Here is a 20,490-nt window from a genome sequence, read left to right on the forward strand (position 1 = left end):
TTCAGCTGCAGCCTTCATGGTGTTTAACAGTCTGAGAGCAAGTCAAGAATAACTATAATTCAAATGTGGGCTTAGTCTACATGAGAATTTAATATAAGGTTAATAAGTACAGATAGGTGTCTGGCATTAGGGTCATTAATTTAAGGCATAGAGTACAAAATTATTTAAATGTTTTAGGCCTAAGAGGGAAAAAAAGCAGGTTACTTCTTAGAATCTATATTTCTTACTGAAGCGCTACTGAAGACAAAGACTTATCAAAAACCTTTCTATCTGCGCAAGAAGGTGGTCTGAGATATCATCCATTTGTGGTGACACCATGATCTGGAGAACTCAGACTTCTTAGCTGTTAATCTCTTATCTCAAGTAAAAGATCAGGTTAGGAGGCTGACTGCCTTGGAAACAGTGAAAAACCAGGGTAAACCCAAAAGCTGTATCACTATGCCACTAATGTTGCATCATAGTACCGTCACCTGCCAGGTTGTTAGGCCCTGACTGATCCTGAGACCAAGGTAGGCGGCAGCCTTCAACACACAGGTTTACCTCTAAAAACCCTGTAAGGTTTTCTTCCTGTAGCTGGAGCTGGTTAACAGGCGGCTCTCTTTCAGTAATTTCAGATGGAGCTAAATTAGGGAGCATGAGCTTTTAGTCAGCAAACCATTGAAAAAAGGAAGGGGGGTGCAATTGATTTGTAGCACAAAAGAGTAAAACAAAAACAGCTCCTTATCATAAACGAATGCAAAACAAGTAATCGATTACCCCAAATATTTTGTTCTCAGTTATTGGATGCTAAAAATAAATAATGTTTTTTTTTAAATCATTAAGCAAATTTAGGAACTCCGCATCCATCTTGAAACAAATCAGGTGCTTACTTTGAACCACCTACCTACTGAAATGAGCCTTAATTTCCATGGTTATTGAGATGGAGCATTCACATGTATATAATGATAAGTAAAATCCTTAAAAAAACAAAAACCCATACACTTGCAACATCTCTGTAGATAGCATGACGCACTTGGGGAATGTTACACTAATTCACATTATGGTGACAGTAAGCCAAGAAAAAGGAAAAACAGCACACTATACTAAATATTTACTACCACAATGAATAGAGAGCTATACCTGACACCACACAGCTGAAACAGTCATGTGGTGGCCTGTCTTGCTGCTTGGGTACATGGATCATCCCAACACCCTGACTGGCTAATATGTTTTGTATTTAGACCGCTGAATTGCTCTTGATAAGCTTGGAGAAACACAATAACAGTGGACTTAATGTCCCTCTGGACCTAATGTACAACTTCTTTCACAAACAGAATAGTGGCGAAAGGTCTAACGTAACATGTCAAAAGAAGCGCCAAAGTAATGACAATACGAAGCGCAAGATGTAGTCTGAACATCTGAGAGAACACTTGATGCTAATCATATGATCACCTGAGTTCAACTACATATATGGAGAAAATTATGATTTTGATTGATCATCAATCAGTACTATTTTTTGACCAGATGGCCCAACTCCAGCAGATGCTATATTTAGTTTTGTCCTGGACTAGAACAGATTAGCAGTAAATACAGCCTCCCTCCTTATGATGGTATTGACTTTGTCATGGCACAGCCTATGTTTTATGATGTGCTCATTTGCACAATGGTATTTCATTAGACTGCATTAAAGCTAAGTCAATATTGTAATTACTGTGCTCTAATTATTGGGTTCAATAAGAAAATTTTAAAAAACCTCATAAATATTTTGGATTTTTATACACCAATGTACAAATTAGATTGCCACTTCCTTTTTAGCTGAAAATAAATAACTGCAGTCACTTTGTAACTGCTAAACTAAATCTCAGGATACAAGACTTACAAACGATCCATTTAATGCACTTAAACCTTTGCATATTTTGAATACTTAAATGCTACTCTGTTCAGGTAAAGCAGACTGTCTCCACAACGGGGATATCCTAAATCTTTACAACTTTGAATGACGCTCACTATGCATCAACAGGAAATGTGTCATATTACTGGAGATGCTTTCAGAGTTGAGTTGTTGTTGCTGATCTCACATATCTGTCACATCACTGATATTCTCTCAGCTGAAAATGTGCATCGAGGCATTTTATTTTCTAGTTCTAATCCAGAAATGATGAAGGAGGAATGTGGCATTTGCAGAAATATCTAAGTAATGTATTATGACGGCATGTTTTCAAAGCCGCTGAAATACTGAAATGTGGAGAGAATCAAAAACAAATTTGTCTGCAGTCAAATCAGAGGCACAAGAGTTTATTGGATTACCATTTACTGGCAATCAAAAGTTTAGGAAACTTGATGCAATTGGTTAATAGTCAGCTTTAACACTCAGAACTATTCAAGAGTACTTTTCCTTCAGTATCACAGTCAGGAGGCACTGAAAATATATTTGAAAAACCTTGATGACAGTGCACAAATGTGCCTGTCAAAATACTACGAGAAACCGAAAGATGCTTTAAGCTGATTAGCATCTATTAAAAATTACTAATCTGTTGACATTTTTTAACCATTTTTTATGGAAACATAAAGGCTCTCAGTGCAGTAATTAACCTTCAGTGGAAAGATCAGCTTGAGAGGGGGGCTTGCCAACAGTGCAGACTCCTACTGTGGCCGTGCCAGCTAAAGGCTGCTGTTTCTCTCCTTAAACGGAGCAGCTCTTATGAACTAGAACTGAATTGAATTTTTATAGTCCAAGCTCTTCCTCCTCTGAAAATTCACACAGTAATAACAACAATAAATAAACACATAAAAATAAATCATAAGCATGGCAATGTGCTATTTTTTCCTTAGGTTTGAACTAATGATTGTGCAAATACTGCATGATCATCAAGAGTGTATCATACAATTGTAAATTCAGCCAGTTTGAACAAACATGTTCCAGATACAAAAACAAGTTTTTAAAAAAACACACTAATCTATTTGCACTTTGCTTAAATGTGGACCTTCCTAAGCTGTGCAAACAGTGAGCCTGAGCTCCACACAAACTATTTCACATCATTTATCATGTGCTCACGATGACTTATACTAGACAATTGTTTAACTACTAATATATCAATAAAATGTGACCTTCAGAGGTGCTTTACGGAGCATGACACGCCGTTATTATATTGCAAAATACCGATCACAAGTCATCCCATATTGATTCAGTAGCAAGACACTTTACTTTAAGACGGTCCACGTGTATTAAAATATGACTAGTAGCAAAGAAAATGTACACTGGAGCTACACACAGAAGTAAAATTTAAACTGACTTTAAGCCCGAGCGTGCGCATCTGGGACGACCAGACCAGATCCACTCCAACATTTACAACTGTGCCGACGACGAGCAGGCTGACAGGGGGGGCCTGGGTTCAACCTTTCCTATTGTGAGCATCCCTCACCTTGTAGTAAGCAGTCAAGACACTAGGTTTTCTATGTGAGGAAGTGCTGGGTAGAGGCAGCTGAGGCTGATCGATCCTTTACCAGCAGGCCTAAGGTTAAATCAAAACAAGGAAGAGAGGTGGCAGCTGCACGTCAGCGTTTCAAAGCCAGCCGTATCATTAGTGTCGGTCACGTCGAGCAGTAGGTAAACGAACCATCAGCTCAGTAAAATTACCTTCACGCCACCGTCAAACCAGACTGACCAGCCATAAAGCTAACGTTAGCAAACATTACTTAGCCACAATGGTTGGACTGGCTCAAAATATAGTGTGAGAAAAATCACAGGATGGACATTTTCATGTTAATTATGAAAACCGAGTAGTTTTAAAGGGCAGCAAATGCAGCAGCCCCTCTCCCTGCCTGGTGTCAACGCCTTAGCTAGCACCTACTGATGGTTAGGTGACAGCTGGACCGAGTGCAACAAGGAAATTAGCTCCGTTAGCAGCGAAAACATTAGCCAAGAACCAAAAGCCTCCAACTAAATGCTGCTTGGCTAGCAAACCCCTCAGGCTCACCTTCACTGTGGGAAATCCAGACAGTCGGGACACAGCTTGTTGTTTTTCGCGACGAAAAACGCAGACAAAAACGCCGACTGTGATGGGGAGATTTTCTGTGCTGCCCGTTGTTGCTGTTGTCTCAAGCTAGAACAGCCGAGCGGCTCTCTCCATTCTTCGTCTGCCTTCGCTGCTCGTGAGAGGTTCGAGCATACCGGATGTAGAAAGACGGCACCGCCCGCTTCACCACGCACACTTCCAGGTCACACTGAGACTGGCTAATTAGCGATGAGACCATTGACTGTAAAATCAGTCATTGGTCATCTTTATCTAATGCACAAGTACATATTTCTATAGTTGTATACCCTTAATATTTGCACATGCTCTACAGAGAAAAGAAAGTTTGATAGTTTGAAAAGAGGGGCACCTCAATTTAAACCATATATATAATTTATGCTATATACTGGGATATTTATAATTAACCTATTTACGTATAAGTATTTTATTCGATTTTGTAACTTAGTAATATTTAATTAAATTTAGTCAGTTACAGTTCTTACTGTCTGGGAGCAGCTGTGACCACATAATTTCCTCATGGATTAATAAAGTATTTTGATTATTTTATACAGTCATTGTGTAATACATTACTGTTTTTAGTGATGGACTTGCACAAATTCTGGTGCTTGCGCTTCCACAATATGTGAAATATAGAGCAATTTCAATTAAATTCGATTTGATTCACTTTCATTTTCAATAGCACCAAATCACAATAACAGTCACCCCAAAGCACAATAACACACAAAACCCCCCAAAACAAAACAAAAAAACAAAACGATCAGACCGTCCCCAATGAGAAAGCACTTGGTGACAGTGGGAAGAAACCTCTGGCAGAACCAGGCTTAGGGAGGGGCAGCCTTCTGCTGTGACAGGTTAGGGTTTAGGGGAGGAAGACGGGACAAAAGTCATGTTGTGAAAAAGAGCCAGAGATTAATAAGATTGACAGACAGACAACAAACTTACCCATGAAATCTGCAAATCCATTATTTTTGTAAGTCTAAACAAATCCAGCATAAAAAAATTGTGTTGGTACTTTTGTCAATCAGGGAACTCCAGGTTGTTTTATTCCTTGAAGGGATGTAAGTTGTCTTATTACAAGGATGCTAAAGAGGGTGGTGTCAAAATATTGTGGCACTGCTTATATGTAATTTCTGTGTATTTTACATTCAACTAATTTTAACCCCGTGCCGTAACCTTCTACGTAACCTGATATGCACCTCTCAAGAAATTTAACTACATGTCAGATTGATGCATACCACAACGACTTGAATGACATGGTTAGGATGAAGATTTCCAGCACAAGTCTAAATCAAGCTTTACAAGTTAAGACTGGAGCCTGGGGCAAACTTATTATACAGACTAGCCCGACTCTGACACCAGCCCATTGGTAATTTTTATTACGCTGTATTGCCCAATCAAATCTCTTAACACAACCCTCCCTTACCTCGCCTGTGCACCTTGTAGAATTTGTTTTAGTGTGGAAGAAGTGGCTGATAAAGATGGAAACAAAAGCAAAAAGGTGGAGCTGAAAAGCTATAAGAGCACATTAAAGCATATGTAGAGCACATGTTTTACAGAATATGATGCTGGACATTAAACAAAATATAGAGTACTTAAAATGAGCTCAATCTGAAACATATGAAGCAGTAATATTAATTACTTTAACATCGATTGGGAATGTTTTTCTGCAGAATAATTACTTTCACTTTTGATATCTTATGCAAAATTTTCCAATAATGCAATTCTATGTCTATTGAGGTGTTTTCATTGTGGCTTATTGCATCTTTTCTTAAAGGAATGATTTGAAAAGTTACCAAAACACTAGGTGTTTTCGGTTAATAATAAATAATTTTGGTAACATAGTAGATATTTATTCAACTAAAAAAATTATTAATATTTTGTAATTCTCCAGCCAGGAAGAAGTGCGGAAAGTTGAAGATGTCCATATCCAGTTTCACTTGTTAAATTGCTAAATAGGGCAGGAAGATGTTATGTGTGTGTGTGTGTGTGAGAGAGAGTGTGAGCGGGGCAGGAGAGGGGGTCATCTTTGCGATCTATCTATCCATCCATCCATAATTGGATCTTCTACAGTCACTGTATCAAGACTCCAACATGTCTCAGAGAAAACACCACAAAAAAAAAGTTTCCCCCGACTCTCCTCTCTGGGGTGACCAGTTAAATTCCCCAGACGACGTATTATCCATCTGAAGGGCATTAGCTGAAAGTAGGAAAGAAAACCACAATCTAGAGAACAGGGTTCAACAAATGCAAGCAGAGAAAATTAAACTAGAGGAGAAGTGCAGACAAATGGAGCCCCAAAATAAACACTTGGAAGAAACGCACAATGAATTTCTCATGAACCGACAAGACCAACAAATTAACAATACACAATAACAGCCCAACATTCAGATTATAAATGAAGGCTGGGGAATAATATTTGGATAAGTATGGCAGCAGATTATAGACCTGAGAACAAGAAATAAGAACAAGAGAAAACACATAAAGACCTACAGTGTATGCTTCAAAAAACAGGAGAAATCAGGAGTTAGAAGACATGTACAAGCAAGTACAATGGAGGAATACAGACACGAGGCAAAGCTAGTACAGGAGGCAAAATAAAAAAGAACTGAAAGAAAAGCTTGAAGAAAAACAAGCAAAATTAGAAGAACTGGAGAAAAGATGCAAGAAAGTTGAGAGGGGAAACGCAGAAGCAATCGATGACATAAACAAACTCATCCTTCAGAATAAAGAGCTCCACGAACAGTGCCTGAAAAAGAAGAAACAACGCTTCCGCTTTCTCAAAAGGAGGGACTCTCCTGCTTTCTCACTTGATCATGAGGTGTAGTCTCATCTTCCTCCACCTTTCCTCTCCCCCTTCCTCTCCGATCATCTCTCTATCGGTCTTCACTCCCTCTTCATCATTTTTCTTTTTTCACCCTCACACCCCAACCAGTCACAGCAGTTGACTGTCCCTTCCTGAGCCCGGTTCTGTCAGAGATTTCTTCCTATTTAAAGGGAGTTTTTCCTCCCCACTGTCGCCTAGTGCTTGCTCAGGGGGAATTGTTGGGGTTTTCTCTCCTATCTCTTTCCTCCTTCCTGTTTTTTCATCTCCCCTCTCCATCAAGCTTCCTTTTTTCTCCCCTTTTGACATCCCTTTTTGTTTCCACCCTACTTTTTCCTCTTGCACCTTTCCTTTACCCTCTTCTTTCACACTCATCTCCCTACCCTGTGTTCACTTTTGAGAACACAGGGTAGCGCAATAGGAGGAAACAACAAAGACAAATTAATCTTTTTTTTTCTTACACGCATCAAATTAATGTCTTCATTCGAGAATAATTTAAGGACACAATGGAAAAATAACACATCTACAAGTCTTAAAGATAATCCTAAACCAAATAGAAACAGCTCTGCACTGGACTACACCCCCTGTAACTAGGGCCCCTGAAAATAAGCCACTATGACTAGTCTCCATCATGACCTAGCACACACTAGTCCTTGAAAGCAGTTGAAACTGCTGACTAAATAGCCAGTAGCTCCCCCCACTCCTTTACTATTAACTAAGTTAATAGCAATGCTTAATCTGTCATTCAAATGTAATGATAAGTTAACAGTGGGAACATTAGCACAAATATTGAAAATGCCCAATTGTGTACATGTTAAAAATGAATAGATTATTTAAGTCTACAAAGCACATTCCCTCCTAGGAACTTGACCATAAAAGGAGGCCAAAAAGACCCAGACTGGTTTTGGCAGTTCCTGGGTGTTGCCAGATTGGAGGCCAGGTGCAGTCTGAAGTAGAGGTAAGAAAAAGATTAGATGCAAATCTTAAAACCTTAAGTAACTCTTCATGATTTTAAAAGTAATGTGGCAACCATATACACACGTTAGATTAAAGCCACTGCAATGTGCTTAGAAGTCACAGGCCTCCCCGTGACGCTGCTCCTGTCCTTTCTGTTGTGTTTCAGAGTAGTTTTGCCCTGGTCTCCACCCTCACTACGTCACACACGAGAAGCATCACTGATTACACATCTAGGCTGCAGTTGGGCTAGTTAAGATGGAGACATCCCCTCATTTGATGCTAGATTATTGTGCCTTCTGTGGGCGAGTAACCAAAGAAATTGTTGATTTGGCCTTGACCAGTTTTTCTGTGTGCAGATGTCCACTGCTGAAAAGGAGAGCTGCAGCTAGACAGAGAATTACTGGAGAGAGAGATTCTAGGAGGTTTGAGCTGCATACCAGATACTACTCACCAGTCCCACCATATTAAACTCTGCGGCTTCACTCACAAAAGACGGGCTACATCTGCCAAAACATGCAATAAATGTTCTGAACTTTTTGTGTGTTCTGCACTTGTGTCCACGTCCAGCCTTCTTGCACGACAGATTCTTTAGTGCTTTTGCAGGTATGAGGTTAGATAGAAATGATTTTTAGACAGTTGTTCCATCACACTTCAGCAATAGGAAAACATCAGTTAATCTCAATTTCCATAATCTAGAAATTTGAAGTCACTACTCAAGAAATCTCTGTATCACAATCTCTTTATGACTGTGCATGGATAAAGGAAGATAGTCTAGGTGTAGCATAGACACCATGAGCTAGAAAATGAATAAAGTAATTAAGTTGATCTTATTCAAGTAAGAGCAACCTTTTTAAAGGGAAAATTCAACTTGATAAAAACTTCAGCGTATAGGGATGTGCATTTTTTTTTTTTTTTGCAGAAGTCAAAAGCTGTGTACCTTATACTGTAACCTACATGTACAGTATAAGTCTAGAAGATCACAATTTATCTCAGTTCCCCAGTGACATGGAAAATCCCACCAAACACATAAAAGTGTCCCAAAGCTGAACTAATGATTTATTTTGTACATCTACATGTACAGCATTTCCAGGAAAATGTGTGTACTAATGCAAAGTGGTTACAAAAATAAAGCACATTCTTACGTAAATATGACATGACAGAAAAACTACACTTACAAATGCTGATTAAGAAAATAAGGGATCATCTCACTTGAATGTCTTTCTGTCATTGTTAGACCAGTTTCTCAAAACAAAAAAGTATGATTAACAATCTGCACAAGTTCTGTTCAGTGCTTTGTATGTGCACACTTGTAGATGTCAGACACTTACATGGTTCTAGACAAATCTCTGTAGCAGTTCCCAGTGGTTTCATTTAGGCCTCCACGTCTGACAAAATAGGACCAAATATATACTCTTGAAGAAACTGACATAAACGTAACTATCATATGTGTCACTGTAGAAAATACTACCAAAGCAGAGATTACATTTTCACACCCTGCACTCACTGTAACAACTTATATCATTTTGTAACACCTCTGACAAGCTTGTAACCTTGTCAAATCTGCCTCTATCATCTAATACGTAATCTATGATATACTGTTTGAATGTGCTAATACTCCTGGTACATGGCCCCAGATATCAATAGTGTTTGTTTGATAATATAAAAAAAAAAAAAAACCTCTTGAAATAGTACAATTCATTTTAGTGCATCAAAACATTATCTGACATGCATCAATCTGTTAGTGTGGAATGACTCACATATGCCTATCTTCTAATGTAAACTGTAGGCAATGCTACCTTGGGACAGTACCTCCATGTTAAAATAAACAAGAGACATAAATATATATCCCACTGACAGGACGGTGGGTTTTACAGACACTCGTGGCCCTGTTAATCTCTGCTGGACTCTTGCTTTATACCATCTTAGATCAGGAACATAAACAAGGCAATATACCAGAGAAATGCTGTGGAAATGTGGCAGCTTATCATATTGAAGTACTGTACAAGATAAGAGAAGACGATATCATTAAAAAAACAAAAGAAAAACAAATGGACGGAAGTTTCTTGTGTGTTTCAAAATTGTCCTCTCAGTTCCTGCTTATAGAGGTAAAGTGTTCAAAAAGGCAGTCGGGGTCTTTAAAGAGTCTCCCTCTTCATCAAGCTATCGCTTTCGCCTCAGGCAGGAATGCCTCCCAAAACTTTATGAGCTGGAAAACAATCAGAGTGAGAAGAAGATAAAAAGACTATTAAAACATTTTTTTAACAGTAAGATGTTAATCGTTACCGAAGTTTAATAGCCATGTTCGTTATCCTCACAAATAATGGTACATGTTGGATATGATCCTTAATATAGTTAAGTGATTACCCGCTGTTGAGACTGCAGCATTGCTTCCAGGTATTTGATTATCTGGCTCTTGAAGTCCTTGGCTTTCTCTTTCTGAAAAGACAAGAGTTGTCACATCTAAGGTTCAAGCCAGCTGTAGGAATTTCTGGCAGAACTTCCCCTGCTTCTGAGGTCAAAAGGTTAAAAATCACAAGAGCTGAAATCCACCAACTTTATTGTGAAGAACAATCCACTGTAGCTTTTGGCTTTCATCAGCTTTCACAGTCCCCTAACATTATTTATTATTACCTGCTCTGTTCTCACATTCATGTGAATCAGTGCAATCTGAAGCACTGAATCTGAGGAATGTCAAGAAAAGTGCATGTTTGAAATCAACTATCTTGAGTTCACAATGAAGTTGCTTGTGCTACTGGAAAAACCGTAAGTGTTCACCAGGTCAAATATATACAGTGGCACTCTTAAAATTCGAGCAGTGACAAAATGAGACACAATTATTTTACTTTGATGCTAACTTATGGTGAGACATTAAAAGAAACCTTTCCCAACATACCTCAAACCTGAGAACCTCCTTGCGTACAGTCATGCCAATTCTGTCAAAATCTCTCTCGTACTGAGTAACCCTCGCCTCCCACTGACGACACACAAAGGGAGAAAAAGAAACAAATCACCACAACTTGCAAAAGATTACAAAACACAAGCTGATAAATACAGAGAGACTACAGATGACTGTCGACATTGACGGAAAAGAATGAAATCCACTCCTCGTAGTGAAATCAAAGAGGTGATTGAAGTGTAGCCTTTCAGCTTTAATTCAAGGTATTACGCAATAATATTGCTGTAAGAGTTTATACTGGCTCAAAAGCAGTTGCCGGTTTCCTTTGTAAGTTCGAGTTCATGACAAATTGAGGAAAGGTCAGGAATTTGATATCAGTGTTGATGATGCGAGTGAAGGATGCCATCAACAACAGCTTAGTGGGATGGTAACTGTAGGAGTGGAAAAATAACCAATTCAATACTTTCCAAAACAGAATGAATAACCTGGCGAGCTACCAGCACCAAAAGAATATGACACACAAAGTGAATTTACACACTAAACTGCTTCACAACATTGGGCCAAGCAAACAACACTGTAATGGAAAAATCAAACAAAAAAACAAAACGAAACAAGCCAAAAAAAAAAAAAAACTGATGTATTTTCTAAGGGGTCAATGCAACAACTTGTTAAACCCAAGTGTAGCTGACAACCCACACTTCAAATCAAATTCCTTCAGTGTCACACTGATGTGAAACCAATTCCACTAACCAAAATACTCTAACAGATACCAAACTATACTAGTGTTGGTGCAGTTTAATATTAACCAATGTCAGAAATTGGTGAAAAAGCAGCTTCACAGTCCCATCTTACAAAATAATCTAGAACCATACAGCAACTTGTTACATGGATTTTCGGTTTGCAGCTTTTTTTGTAATCTTGACAAAAAGAACTAAATAAATGAACAAAATTACTCTTACATCTCAATTTGATAAGAAGCTGATCATTTAATAAAAGCAAAGAAAAAAAATGTTTATATATTTGAAGAAGTTGACATGTTGGTAATGGGAGTGTCTCCTAAATCAGAATAAGATGACAAAGTATTTTAAATGAAACACTTTTTTTGTTTGGGTTACTGTAACCCGCTTGTCAAACTGGCCTGATCAACAATCTGCTGCAGGAGAAATTTTAAAAAGAAAAGAAAAACCTTTAAAGTCCATTTTGGTGTAAACTGAAGACTTTCAGTGCTGCATTAACTGTGTGGTCACTGCCACTGTTACCTCAGTGATCTCTTCTTTGGCCTGCTGCAGTTTGTCAGGTTTGTTGGCCCACAAGAGCTTGGCCTCGGCCTCTCTCTTCTTTTGGAGTGTACTCTGAGCCTCCTGCCACCTCTGCCACGCCCGCATGCGCTGGTCAAAGCAGCCCTGTGGACATCCATTTTTAGATCAGACAGTGGTAGTAGCAACACCTGATCTTTCCACGAAACAGAACAGACAGCTTGTCTGCAGTAAAAGTGTGACCTTGCACCATGTTGGAGGTTGGCTACAGATCTAAGGAGAGCCCTTATTGTTGTTGTTGTTACCTTCTCAAGTGGTGCGATTCAAACATAAAGCTGTGCGTATCGCATCACTGACTTGCACAACATTAAATGGCCCTATTCACACACTTGATTGTACATGTATAGATTCTTCTGGACAAGATTTTTATGTAAATAACTTTTAATTTATTTAGTTTTACGAGAGAATGGCAACATAAATACTCAAATTAAATTACCAACATCAGGAAATCCTCAAATGTTACTTTCTCTGGCATGTCACCCTCATCTCCCTCAAGAAATATATTTCGTCTATATATCTACCCTATCCTATCCTATTCTATCCACCATCCTAGCAGTACAAGTAGAAGGCTTACCCGCACAGCACCCAGCAGGCGGATGTAGTCGCCAAGCAGTTCTGCAAAGATGAAGAAGTCACTGGCTGCCTGCTCTTGATGCAGCTGCTCCATCTTGTCCTCCACCTCTGCCAGCTGCGAGAGGGCCCGTGACAGAGCTGTATTGTCCTCAGAGTTCCCGAGCATGGCCAAACTTTTGGCAAACACTGCCGTATTCCCACATAGCTCTGGTATTAAAGGCGGAAGCAGAAAATATATTCAGATTACTTGTTTCACCCTGAAAGAACTGAAAGAAAGCTGGGCTGAAATGTTTTCTTTCCCTACATTAATTTGATAAACGATGCAAAGAAAAGCTCAAGTCAATAAAAAAAGAGGGGGAGCTCACCTTTCCTGTGATTGACAAGGGAGTCGACCACGACATGAAGCTTCCTGAGCTGTTGCTCCTCATTCTCCACCTCCTGGAACTTGTCCTCGAACCACTGAGAGACACAGAATAAACATCAGCAACCTCTTCATCGTGTTTAGAAAGGCAGATCTGTTTGATGCCTTCTGCTGGCTCCACAGATCTATCAGGGTCTGTTCCTACTCATCCTTACTCAAATTTACATTTGGAGGCCACATGTGGAACGCTATGTAAAAACTAAACACTTCAGCCCTCTTTTCAGCCCTTACAGTGTCAGACTCGTTCATCTTGATGGTCATCTTGTTGACAGCGTCTGATGCCTTATTGATCATTTTGAGGAAACCCGCTCCACTCAATGCTTGGGTGTTCACGGCTCTGGGCAACTGCACATAAAACATTTCAAGAATTATACATTTAAAATTCAGCAGTGGCCTGTCAAGTATTTGTCCCATTCCTACTTTTTATATCTTGAAATACTCACATCTTCCCTTTCCAAGAACTCACGCACGTCAGGATCCTGTAGTAAAGATGGGTGAGACACTACTCTCTGAAGATACCTGCATAAAGCACAGTAGTATCAGGGATGAAGTGTGTGAAGCAGAAAATGTATTTAAAAAACAACAACAACAACAAAAACTAGATATGACATTAATAATGTCACTGTGTAAATCATATATGGATCCACACCTCTCCAGAGCTGCTCTTCTCCTCTCCACAAACTCTACTGATGATGGATCATCCATTCCCACCTTCACTTTGGTCATTCCTGTTGGACCAAATGACACGTGTCACACAGAAGGGACCGAAAAAAAAAAAGGGCAGAACCAAAGAACAAAACAAAAGGCCTGGCACCCACCTACGACACTTTTCTCTGGTGGTAGTGGAATGATGCATCCATGGAGTGACTGCTTGACTGACAGCTTTTCATAAAGGCCCAAGAAGTCACTAAAGCGCCTCCTCACAGAGAAGACCTTACTCCTAAACATGGGCAAGGAAGTCTGGTGGAAGATATAGCAACAGGACATGAGAAAGGCACAACAGCAAAAGCTAGTAAAAGCCATGAATTAACACAAGCTGGATTAGATACCCTGGTGGATACTTTGTAGGCCACATATGCATTCATGCCATCCCCTAAAGAGGACAAAAACATCACACAATTAGCTACTTTATAATTAATAACATTAGTTTAATCTACAAAATGTAGAAGGTTGTATGATGAAAAAAAAGAGACTGACCAACTTTCTCTGGGTTTGTGACAGCAACATCCACATCAAAACTATCCTTGGCCTCTTCCTCTTCCAGCTACAACCAATAAGAAGACAGCAACACAACTCATACCTTAAACACAAACAGTTCAAAGATTTGGGTGCATCAGACATACACCTTCGTGTTTGCAGCGCAGGCATTAGAAAAGTATTCATGCTACTGAGATTCTCACAAGTTTTTAGAGGGTTCGGCTCAGCCGTGGCCTGTACCTGCTCCAAGGAGGTGGGCTGCATGGCTGCGGGGCTCGGAGTGAATGAGGAGGCATGTCGAGGACCAGAGGGCTCCTTCCGAGCGGAGCTGCCGGACTTGTCTGTGCTCAGTTCCACGCTTGCATCTGGAGAAAGAAAGCCTTTTCATTCATCTTCCAGACTTTTTACAGACTGGCTGTCATTTCTTGCTGCAAAAAGTTTCATAAATTCAAATTCAGATTTATTGTGGAACTTTTTGGTGACCAGCAGCATCTACAACCGGCCTTAAGCCTCTTCTGATGACTGACAGCTTATATCTACTCATAACTGGATTTTCATTTCAATTTTTTGTGCAGTGTGGTTTGGAGGAAAGGTAACAGATACTATATGAAACTACCCAGAACAAGATTTCTCAGAAAAAAAAAATCTCAGGAAAAAGGCAGACATCTCCCAAACTGGAGCCATAGGTGCATGAAAATGGTCAGCTAGTAAGCTGTGGTGTTTAAACAGTGCTCAATTGCAGAGGTGGGAAGTAACGAAGTACAAATACTTTATTACTGTAATTAAGTAGAATTTTCAGGTATCTCGACTTTACTTGAGTAGTTTTTCCCTGACTACTTTTTTACCTTTACGCCTTACATTTTCAAAACACACTCATTTGGGTCGAGTTATTATTTCATCACTGCAAAGCTCCAAACATCAAACTGATTTGAGCCTAAACAGAAACACGTGGAAGGCAACCCTGTTCGTTTATTCATCACCAGAGGATGGAAGAGACGAAAGAGGCAAAACTGTGTGCTTTAGTCTGGGGTTAAAGTGGGTCAGGGTTTTTTTTGTTTGTGTTTTTTTGCCACAACACCGGAAAGACTGCAGGTGTCAGTGAGTTGCAATTGCAGTACTTCGACATCTAGCTAGCCCTACTGAAGGCGAGCGAGCATAAAGGGAAAAACAAACAAACAACAAACAAACATCAGCAAACACACAAACTGTTTGCGTGCAGTTTGTTGCACAGTGTATTGCTAGCTGAAAGTCCAGCTGCTGTATTTCAAAGGGAGAGAAAAGAAAGCTAACTTCACTCAGAGATGAAAGAAAGGTTGCATAAAAATCCTTTGCAGGTTAGTGCATTATAAACAGGTTAGTTTGCTGTACTGTGATAATTTAAAGTAAAGAACAGTGTCACTGAATTCCACCTTCATTCCACCTGTACAGTGTCTAATATAACGACAGCATAAACAGTCTACTGTCAGTGTAGAGGATGGAAATGAGCCAGAACAAGACTCATAAACTTAAACAACTGTTAAATTTAGGTGTGTAAATCCACAAAGAGCAGTACACCTCAGCAGCAGGAGTTATACAGTTCACCTGATCACAGCCTGCATATTAAGAACATCTACTGGAGCTCTCAATAGAAATTATTTTGAGTTGTGTTTCTTTTCCCCATATTAAGTCACTGCAACTGATTTTAGAGTTCCTCTACCTGCTGAATCCACTTTAACCTCTTGCCTACTCCCAAAAATTTATGTTCATCTAGACGTAGCATTTTCAGTATGAGAAACGTTTCCTCACTCATCCAAGTGACCTGCAGTCAGCTTAGACTGAAGAAGTCACTTGGATGAGTGACAAAACCTTTCTCCTGCTAAAAACGCTACGTGCAGATGAACAGAATCAACTTTTCGGGATTTCCTTACCTGGATGATTGAGCATGCATCAGACTCTTCCCTACTCATTTTCCTGTTTAGAGTCAAATTCATCCTCTATAATTTCCCCTTCTCTTCATTGAGCTACTTTTATTTTCTTACTTTGAGTACATTTCATACCCTGTACTTTATTACTTTTTCACTTCTACTTGAGTAAAGAAGTTGAATCGGTACGTCATCTTTTGCTGGCGTGTTTTCTAACAATAGTATCTACTGCTGTAGTCCATCTGCTTCGAGGTCTTATGTGTTGTGCATGCAGAGATGCTCTTCTGCACACCTTGGCTGTAATGAGTGATTATTTGACTTGTTATTGCCTTCCTATCAATATGCAGCAGGGCCATTTTCCTCTGATCCAGTCGGATCTGCAGTTTTTGAAATACTCTAAACTTTCTGGCACCAACTACTATGCCACATTCACTTAAATCATCAACATTTATCTTTTTTCTTGACCTGGTTTCAAATCTGAATCATATTTTCCATGTTATCTTTTCACAACTGAGTGTATTCGTATGATCTCAATTATTATTATTATTACTTGATTACATGCTATCTGATGTGGATACTTTTAGTTATCGGAGACTACTGTTTGCATAATCTTGAGTTGAGTAAAGCAAGCTGTCACCATCCTTGTTTTTGTTGTTGTTGTTGTAGTTGTAGTATTATGTTATCTGTGCAAGATCGCCATGAAAAATGATACAGCCAAGAGCAAGAAGCTGTGGATGCTGCAGAGTCACGAGTGAACTGGCAGATGTTGTTAGCGGGAAGTGTGTCCTCACCAGCAAACAGGTCGTTGTCATCGTCGGAGTGAACTCCGTTGGCCTTGGCCGCTGTGCTGCTGGCCGCCTCCTCCTCCTCCTCCTCGCTGAACAGATCTGAAGGCTCCTCGGTGACGCGGTCGGGCTGAGAAACTCCTCGGCTCACAGACACGAGGTTACTCTGCAGACAACCACCACAGAGACGAGCTGTCATTACAGTTTGCAGACCGTTAGGACAGGGGCTGATAAGCAGGGTGGAGTAATGTGACTAACGGAGCCCACCAACTTTTTATTTATTAATTCTGCTAAAACGATAAGTAAGAGGGGCTCGACTGTGAACGAAGCCAGCGTTTTAATTAACAATTAACCAACGGGAACAGGCCGAACAAGACAAAAGCAGTGATAAAACCTATTACTTGGTAATAAAGAGAGGCCAATTTTAACTCTCAGCCAACTCCGGACACCTTTCAAATCACTTTCGCTGCTTCCAGAGAAAACCTTCCCATATTTCGCGACTGTCCGTCAAAGCTTCAACGTTTCGGGATGCACTGAATGCAGGTCAGTTGAGATTAAAAAAAAAAAAAAAAATGCAGGCTTTCTGACTCTGACTTAATGCAAACCTAAAAACACACGTCAATTTGTTACTGGTGTCACCGAAGCGGGAACCTACGTTACTAACGAAGATGTCCTCGCCGTCATCGCTGTCCGCGTCTGCCATGTCACACAATCCCGGCTCTGACTCCTCTGCTGTGGGGAAAGGAGGTGGGTTCCGATCCGAGCTGGCCGCCATATTCCCTGTTGTGAGCACAACTGGCGTCCCGGAAGTGAAGGGGGGGCGGGTGGTTGAGCGGCTGCAGCGACACCTGCCGGTGCCAAAAAGTGATTGCCTGCCAAAAACTGATTTCCAATGTTTCCGTGTATTTTTTATGTGTAATATCTTTACGTGTGTTGGTAAATAGACTTCGGTGAACAGCTTTTACAAACGGGTTATATATAGAATTAAAAAAATTATCTGCTTTTTCAAGTATCTTTACAAGTCTGTGTTATTGTACTTACATTATAACCAATCCGGTCCTTTATCCCCACTTAAAATATTTTTACAAAACTATTGTAATATTTGCTGCCATTTCTGCTGTCCTCTTGGCCAACTTACTCTTACAAAAGACATTTTTAATGTTAATGACATTTTTTTAACTGCATAAATAAAGGTTCTATAAAAGTCGCTGCCAAAAACTGATTGCGCCTTCTACCTTGTTACACAAACGTTGTTTGTGGCTCAGTATGACTTTGTGTCATCCATGAGGGATGCATTTGACATATGTTTCACATGTTATAGCCCAACAAGTTACTTACAGCAGTTTAAATACGAGCAATCAGTTTTTGGCAAATACCGGAAATCAGTTTTTGGCAGGCAATCACTTTTTGGCACAACACCTGGTCACTTGGCCACATTACAGCCTCCGAAACACCACCCAAGAGAAACAGCGTTTTACCAAGTGTCTTTGATTTCAGATTGCAGATTTTTGCTGACAGTGTGCTTCTTAGACAAATATCTAAAAAAAAAAAAAAACCCAAAAAATAAAACAAACAAAACTTCCAAACTGTTTGCTTATTTGGCACCCTGAACAATGTCTAGAGCACATATGTCAAAATATGTCATTTTATGTTCCTGGCAAAAGTTTGTGCATGACCGTCTCAAAGTTTACTTAAAGTTTACTGTATGGGCTTAAAAGCGCATGTTGACCGTAAACTACATCTCCCGCAATGCATTTCGATTGTTTGAACCTCAATGCCCATGGTACCGGGAGGGAGAGGGACGTGAGGTACCGCCAGATCTGTTATTTAATTATAGACATGTGTGGTAATTTGTCTGTGAAGGTTCTCAGTCATCCAGGTCATCGTAGTCAAAGGAGTTTGCAAAGAATAACGTCTGGACTTCTTTAAGTTGCTTGAAGACGTGTGGTAATTTCAACGACCACCAAAAAAGCAAAAACAGCAAACGATTAACAAGCAGCTAAACAGATTCTGCAAAAAGATGTAAACACAAAGCCGGTATCCCACCTACAGGACATGCCCATAGGGTGCGAAAAACCGACATCTCACAGATTCCGAAACTGCAGGTTTCATCACCCTCCAACAAAAATTCACTGAGCCAGCAACAAACAAGACCACTACACTACACTTCACGTTTGAAAAACATTGTAATGAATTTCCATTTACTTTGCCTGCCTTGTTTCCACCCATAAAATCGCACTTCATTCACAGCCCAATCTCTCAGTGTGCTTCAAGATTATAGTTTCCCAAGAAAATTCTCTATTTTCTGCCTTATTTGCTTGCTTATTACGCACCAATCTACCGTTGTATACAGTGTTGTCGGTCACTGCCCTCACCACCACCGCCACACACACAAAAATTATATCTGACAAGAAAGCCTAATTTCTGCAATTCAGCACCAAAGAAATTTCAACTTTCATAATTTATACCAAATTGCAAAACGCTTAGCTATGGCTGTAATAAAATCTCTGTAACATTGTGAAAAACGGAAGTTTGTTTTTCCACTTTCTACTATAGAAATCTGTTTTTTTATGACTAAAGTTTAAAAACAACAACCACAAAACAAGGAGAGTCTGGGCAATGAGCTACCAGAACTTCTCTTGTAATTGTACACATTTATTTCTTACAATTTAAGTCCAAAGAGTCATGCTAACAGAGTTCTTTGTCACAGCAGCTTTTTCTTTAACATGTAGAAAAACAGTTAAATGTGTGACTTCTTTACATTGACAGAAAGGGCAGTTTCACTGGTCCAGCCGCTTAAGATCTTTTCTGTATGTGGCTCGCAATGTAAAATGAGTTTGACACTCCTGGTCTACAGATTCAGGTGACATTGAGTTTACCTGTTCAAAGGTGTAATTTCCATAGGAGTGCACTTACCACGTGACTGCTGATGATCAAATGTCAGTTTTATGTGGCTAGATCAGAGGGCAAAAACTGAACTTATTAACCTGAAGGTTGGGTGTTCATACAGAACTGCTGCATTAGACTGTTTTAATAGTAGTGAAGCAGAGACTGTCAGGCAGATGGTGGTGGTGTGCAATTCAGAGCACTTTGTTTCTTAAATGTCTAGAACAGGGATGTAAAACTCATTTTACATTATGGGCCACATGCAACCCACTTTCATGTTAAGTGGGCTGGACATGTTAAACTCACCTTTGTGTCAGCTCAGTTTTTATACATGATAAAGAAAAGTTACTGCACAGACAGCTCATTGCACAGACTTTTCTGTAATTATAAAACAGAAAGCTTTTGTTAATTTACAGGAAATAACCTGTTTGTTTTTTCTTTTACCTTAGTGTAGTATGAATGCTCATGGGCAAGGTCTTCATTCGCGGCAATGCTATAAAAACTATGAAAATACAGTTAAAAGTCCAAAACCTACGCCGTCCTTCACTTGTTCCAAAGCTATACAGTGGGTTGAACCCGAGCCTTTGCCGGGCCGATTTTGGCCCCCACCCTTATGTTTGACATCCTGGTCTAGACTGTATATTATTTATCTGGTCTGAGACGATCATGGACAAGATATCACAGTTTACAACTCTTTGAATAAAGTATTTTTAGCCTATATATT

General features: G+C 39.7%; 2 protein-coding genes and 1 long non-coding RNA gene across 7 annotated transcripts in view; 1 reads left to right on the plus strand and 2 right to left on the minus strand.

Moving 5' to 3' along the window:
- csnk1g1 (casein kinase 1, gamma 1) overlaps positions 1-4,125 on the minus strand; it is a 33,688-nt gene extending 29,563 nt beyond the window's left edge. For 4 of the 5 annotated variants that reach the window (XM_039607909.1, XM_039607903.1, XM_031744507.2 and 1 more), the window contains exon 1: positions 3,957-4,125. The gene's annotated coding sequence lies outside the window, so the exon portion shown is untranslated. Of the gene's footprint in view, positions 1-3,401; positions 3,422-3,956 lie in introns of those variants that run through there. The other variant, XM_039607898.1, reaches the window with a different exon arrangement.
- Positions 1-20,490, plus strand: part of LOC120437376 — a 158,798-nt gene that overhangs the window by 6,587 nt on the left and 131,721 nt on the right. The window lies entirely within an intron of this gene.
- LOC116323992 (sorting nexin-1) lies at positions 8,834-17,689 on the minus strand. Its single transcript, XM_031744509.2, has 15 exons — positions 17,536-17,689; positions 16,887-17,046; positions 14,435-14,559; positions 14,195-14,261; positions 14,047-14,090; positions 13,816-13,957; positions 13,647-13,725; positions 13,441-13,516; positions 13,229-13,342; positions 12,942-13,035; positions 12,578-12,783; positions 11,947-12,090; positions 10,685-10,765; positions 10,156-10,227; positions 8,834-9,997 (listed from the first exon to the last, which is right to left on the minus strand). Exons 1-15 carry the CDS (start codon positions 17,653-17,655, stop codon positions 9,947-9,949), a joined length of 1,575 nt encoding a protein of 524 aa, XP_031600369.1. The 5' UTR covers positions 17,656-17,689; the 3' UTR covers positions 8,834-9,946.

The sequence above is a fragment of the Oreochromis aureus genome, linkage group 1 (genome assembly GCF_013358895.1).
Source record: "Oreochromis aureus strain Israel breed Guangdong linkage group 1, ZZ_aureus, whole genome shotgun sequence".
In the NCBI taxonomy this organism is placed as follows: domain Eukaryota; kingdom Metazoa; phylum Chordata; class Actinopteri; order Cichliformes; family Cichlidae; genus Oreochromis; species Oreochromis aureus.